At 39.3% G+C, this 6000-nt stretch overlaps 1 protein-coding gene across 2 annotated transcripts in view; it reads left to right on the top strand.

The window, feature by feature from the left end:
* Positions 1 to 6000, top strand: part of BAIAP3 (BAI1 associated protein 3) — a 2552914-nt gene that overhangs the window by 2324225 nt on the left and 222689 nt on the right. For both annotated transcript variants that reach the window (XM_044089547.1, XM_044089546.1), the window contains exons 21-22: positions 1 to 36; positions 216 to 339. The exon at positions 1 to 36 is cut by the window's left edge and continues 116 nt beyond it. In XM_044089547.1, the coding sequence (XP_043945482.1) occupies positions 1 to 36; positions 216 to 339 (160 nt within the window). The remainder of the gene's footprint in view (positions 37 to 215; positions 340 to 6000) is intronic.

The raw sequence follows: 6000 nt of genomic DNA, 5'->3' as shown, positions 1-6000 counted from the left end.
AGAACTAAAGCATTTCAGAGAATTTCTTCCTCTAAAGTAAGCAGAAAGAAAGAAACATTGCTGTTTATTATTCAGAATTGTAGTATTTGGTGTGTCCAAATGAGGAAATGCTGATCCACTGTTTAGATTTTTATTTTGGTTCTACCAATGTAAATATAATATCATCCTGCTTTGTTTATGTGAATATATTATGTTCTACCAACCTCCACCTTCAGGGACAACAAATCTTTGGCATTATCGGGATTCCATGAGTGGTTCAAGACATCAATCCACAGGTGGTTGCAGATAGTGCATGAAAAAACCTGTGAAAGAATACAGAAAGCTGTTGAAATGGACAAGGTATGTGAAATATGTGCATATGAAGTATTTTTATTTGTTTAACATTTGCATACATATGAATATAAAATATGGAGAATTATTGCTAAGTGGTACAGCTGATGATGCAACAGTAAAGCCAACAAGGGTGTTTTAAAGAAATAAATCAAGTTATTGTAATCTTCATAGGGAAATAAGGAAGCTATAGGACAGATTCATTAACTCCTGCACTAAGTGTGCACAATCTGTATTCAAGAACATCCCTACCACATTTTTGTGCTTTCTAGTCACGCAGGAAGATTACACTGAGTGTGAATGTAGTCTACACTTTACGGTAACCTTTATGAATCCCCAACGATATTTAAGGCTGCAAGAAAATCAGTTGGAAAACTAAAATTAGGAGGAAGGTGTGAATTACACTTGTGTTTACTCAGAACAATGTACACTTAGTGTAGGCATTAATGAATCCCAGGGATAATCTGCTCTTTATTTCTATAAAGTGTCATGCAATATAGTTGGGAGGATTAAAAAATCATGTATTAAGCCCAAGTTAAATAAAATCTATCAGCTGATGAAGACTTTTCAGCATTTTTAACCTGTTCATGTTTTCAGTAGAGATAGGAGAACTCTAAAAAGTCATAGCACTTATATAAATGATAAAGACTGCAGCAGAGGTCCTTATCAGATTTAATAAAATTTTTTTGCAAGTTATAATACAAACAACAAATCTACATCATAATGAATAAAATGGTACTGAGAGTCATGATGTGTATGTGATGTATGATGTATGAAGTATCCCTGAGCCAAAGTCAAGTCATGGCATCTAAAGGACAGTCATTCAAACAAGTCACAGAGTTTTCTTGGGATAAATATGTAAGTGGATTTCTAGTAAGACATTCTCAAATCCGGGTTGACAGCAGCACAGGTGAATGTCTTGACTCTGTGCCAAAGAGGCAATCATGATATGCTTACAGAACTGCAATCTACAGTTAGAGCATAAAGATTCTCCACAGGTGAGGTACAAAAAATTAAATTTATAATATTATTATGCTGGCCAGTGGGCTACAAAAGTCAAGTAGTTGATCTATCAATCATTTATCTCTGCATTTAATCTTAACATGGTTGTGACAAAATGACCCATCTGGCCTCGAAGTTAGAGTTATGTCCCCTTTTAATAGGAAATACTATACATGCAATACTGCAATCACAGTTACAATCCCAAGAGCATAGATTTAAGGCAGGTGAAGACATGTCCATCCAGCCTGAATTGCAACTAGAGGCAGATGGTGCAGAAGCCCTAGGTACAAGCCGTTACAGGGACATGATTGACAGTTACCAAAAGAGCACAGTCATGATACCAGGATTCATTTAAGAAGCCATAGTTGATATTGTGGCTCTTTAAAAGGATGTAGTTATTTATTTATTTAACATTTGCTAACCAGGAAAGTCCGACTTGGAATGAAGACAATTTTCAGCGGAAGTCCAAGGAGAAATGCTCCAGATGCATGTCTTTCAACACTGGAAGAAACCAGAGCACCCGGAGGAAACCCACACAAATGCAGGGAGGGCATGCAGACTCCACACAGAAGGCACTCCAGCCAAGAATCAAACCAGAGAACCACTTGCTGTGAGGCAACAATGCTACCACTGCACCACTGCATGCTAATATATTTAGTAGCATTGCATGTTACTGTTCCAAGTCCATTTTTTGTTTTGGTTCTGAGCTTCAGACTAGGAAGAACACCAGTCTGGAGACTGCTCAGGGTGCCCCTTGACCTATAGCAATGGCTGGGTGGTAAGTCTATCTCCCAGCTGCTGACTAAGCTGCTTTTCATATTTTTGTTAACCAGCACTGAACTTGCTTCTTGCATTCAACAGCTTATTATACTTTCAGTGAGTCTTTGTCTGCAGCACATTTATTTTCTGGGGTGCATGGGCTCCCCTCCACCCACCCAAACTAATTAAATATGTAAGAGACTTTTATAGAAAAGTAATTACATGTGCCAGTCCTAACTAATGGATAGAAGTGTCTTAAGTATTTCCAAACATATTGCATGAGCATGAGCCCATGATAATATTAAGCTCAGCCATACCTACAGGAGGGTAAAAGGGGTGGCTATCATGGGCACAAGCTATTAGGGGCATGACTGACAGGTGCTGATGGTGCACAAGTGCTACACTGGCTTGGATTTATGAAGCTGCAATATGTTCATGGCTTCATAAGTGAATGCTGATACTGCATTTACAGTTGCAGCTAACTGTGTAAGCCGCTAGCTGACCTATCTACGATTATGATAAGAAGATTCCAGGATTTATATTTTACAGTTGAGTGTGAAAAATATGCAAAATTAAGATAATGAAAATATATCCCTTCCCTGGCTTTGTATTTTATTCTTAGTAGATAGTGATTACACTAAAGAAACATTAATATTTTACACTACTTGTTGGTATTTTACCATTTGCAGAAACGCACAAAACAAAAAAATGATGATAGATATTACACGAACATGTACTGTGCAATCATTTATTATCGAAGCTCACAATAACCCAGTCTCTCACTTTCTTTCCTGTTACACACAGAAAATGGACAGACTGCAGAGGGGACAAAAATATGCATGTGACAGACTGACATTTAAAAGTCACTTAAAATGCACTTAAATGTGTTATGGACCTATGGTAAGATAGTGTGTCCCTCTTTTCCCTTTATATATTAACTAAGTCCACATGTAAACATTTCAGTAGAGGGTATTCCCCATAGAATACCTGTTTCTAGTAATGTGACAGCTAATACTACCACAGAACTATGTACTCTATTAAACAAAAGTAAGAGGAATAGCATTTTTGTCCATGATTTTTTTTTTCTTTTTTTCCTCAGCTTGAGCTTACATGCTGTTAATTGTGAGTTTTTATCGTTTTGTGTGTGTGTGTGTGTGTGTGTGTGTGTGTGTGTGTGTGTGTGTGTGTGTGTGTGTGTGTGTGTGTGTGTGTGTGTGTGTGTGTGTGTGTGTGTGTGTGTGTGTGTGTGTGCGTGCGTGTGTGCGTGTGTGCGTGTGTGTGTGTGTGTGCACTCACATGTATATATGTGTGGTTCACACATCGCATTACTGTAAAATTGGTAAAAATAATTTACATGAAGTACAGCCACATACATCCCCCAAAAAACTGTAATGCCCACCTAAATTAACTACACAAAAATTCTCCAGATTAGAGTGAAAAAATTAAAACAGGAAAAAAATAAATAAAACAGAAACTACACCTGGTTGATAAGATTATGCCATTACCAGCAAATATGACCAGAGAGAAAAAATCAGAAAACTACACTATCTAAAATCAAAGCTTAAATGTTAAACCTAAAGAAATTCATCTGTACCTAATTACAAAATATCAAGAAAAATAAAGCTTAGTGCCAGGCTACACCAGGACGCCACCAGCGAGACAGCCCAGTCATAAAAAAACTATGTAAGCAGCACACAGCCCTGTTCAATAGACACTTTGCAGTTACTGCATCTCATTGAAATGATTTAAAAAGAAGTATTTCAAAACAAATTAAAAATGGATAAATGGAGTACATTTTAGTGCATTTTGTGAGGTACAATTAAATATTTTGTACTGTAGGATTAAGTAACCCAGTTTGTAACTCATGGTATTGCCCCTCATCATGAAACTCATTTCCTGAATGTATAATACAACACATTTCATGTTCAGACAAAAGACCCGCAGGAACAACTTTTCTGGTGTTTCAACATTCATCACAAAATCAAGTTCCCTTACATTATAATCCAAGGTATTTCATATATCACACAAAAGTTAGACCACTGTGAATTAAATTCATCCATTTTCTCTGTTTTTTTTTTAAGTTTGAATTTCTGTTTCACATTTCAGTGGGATGATGTAATTAAATTGTTTGCTTGAATTGCTTACTGAGCAGGTCTTTAAGTAGCTTCTGTAGGTTCATAGGTTCATAGGATGGTACTAGGCTATCGGCCCTAGGGCCTATACAAGCCTAGCCATGACAATTCCCTGGATATTTCTTCCCCAGTATTTACTTCTCTGGACCCCTGTCTAGCAGGACGACTGACATGATCCCCGGGGTGAATTTCCTATCTCCCATCCAATCATTAAGGTTCCTTTTGAAGAAGGCCAAGGAGGTGCTCTACTTGACATGTATGGGCAGTCTATTCAAGAGTATGGGGAGTCTCTGGGTCAGGAACCCATCCCTCCAGCATGTTTTGTTCATTGTGATGACAAGGTTTAGATCCCAGGAGTGTGTGGCTCTGAAGGATTTGGATTTCTTTAAATGGCGCATGTCCAACAGCTCAGGGGTTGACATGGCCTTGCTTGTATGTTAAGCAGAGATCGCCTCTGAGTAAAGGACATGCCACAGAGTATAGCTGGAGTTTTTTTAGACGGTCAGCATATGGCATCTGCTTTAGGCCTGTGATACTTTTAGTGAGGTATTTCTGTGGCCTTTCCAGCTGTTGCAGATGTCTTGTGAGGTACATACCAAACTGGGTTCTGTCAGTAAGCCAGTTGGCAACCCATCGAGTGATGTAGGGATTTATGCCCAGCTTAGTAAGTTTATCTATGATTCCAGAATGGGGGATGGTGTTGAAGGGCTTGACGAGGTCCAGATAGGCTGTGTGGACCGCCTTACCCTCATCCACAGCTCTGGAGACTGATTTGAAGAAGTTAATCAGATTCAGGAGACAAGATCGACCCTTCACAAACCCAAACTGGGTGGGGTCCAGTGTTTGAAGGTTGCCAATGTCTTTGTTTATAAGGTCCATGATAATGTGTTCCATGCCCTTGCAGATCACGCTTGTCAGACTGATGGGACAGTAGTTCCCGGGATTCAAGGAGGATCCCCCCTTGTGGAGTGGGATAACTGTAGCTATGTGCCACTCAGTGGGCACAAAGCCTGAGGTGAGGCTATGATTAAACATGACACTTAGGTGAGGTGCCAGTTCATTTTGTAGTTCACGTAGTACACAGCCTGGGATGTCATCTGGTCCCATGGATGCTGTATTCTTAGCTTTGGAGAGTGCGGTTTCTACCTGTGTGGCCGTGATTACTGGAATTTGGCAATCTTTTGGTATTGAGATGGGCCATTTAGGGGGTGAGAGGGGAGTGAAGTTGGCACTAAATCGGTCTGCCAGGATATTGGCAATATCCTTGGGATCAGTATATTTAATGCCATTCTGTTGTAGCTCAGAGAAGATCTGAGCATTGCCATTTAGATTCTTGACATAACTATAGAATGCCTTGTGGTTGTCTTTGGAATCTTTGGCAAATTTATTTTTGTAACTAGCTTTTGAGGATTTTATGAGGGATCTCAGCTTCTTACTGAGGCTGGTGAAGGAGTTTTTTGCATCCTGGGATTTTTCCTCTTTTCTGCAACAGTTTCTTCCTTCTGTTGTATAGCTTGTTTATAGCAGGGTACCACCAGATTGGCTTCCTTTTTTAGAGAAGAGTATCTTTGTTCTATTTGGGATGGCACAATTCATGCACGAGTGGATGTGCTCGTACAGTGCCTTAGTGTAGGATTCTGCAGTCGAACTTTCAGATCCCGTTTGCATAGGTGTCATGAAGTTTGTCACTTCTGACTTCAGTAGCATGAAGTTAGCTTTGGAGAAGTTTTTTAAGGAGGTTTCCTTACTGGGGGGTGGGATGTGGATGTCAAGGGTT

Source organism: Protopterus annectens, chromosome 12.part0 (genome assembly GCF_019279795.1).
Source record: "Protopterus annectens isolate FY-2018-M chromosome 12.part0, PAN1.0, whole genome shotgun sequence".
NCBI lineage: Eukaryota > Metazoa > Chordata > Ceratodontiformes > Protopteridae > Protopterus > Protopterus annectens.
The sequence above is the reverse complement of the archived record's forward strand: the minus strand, read 5'-3'. Positions and strand labels throughout refer to the sequence as shown.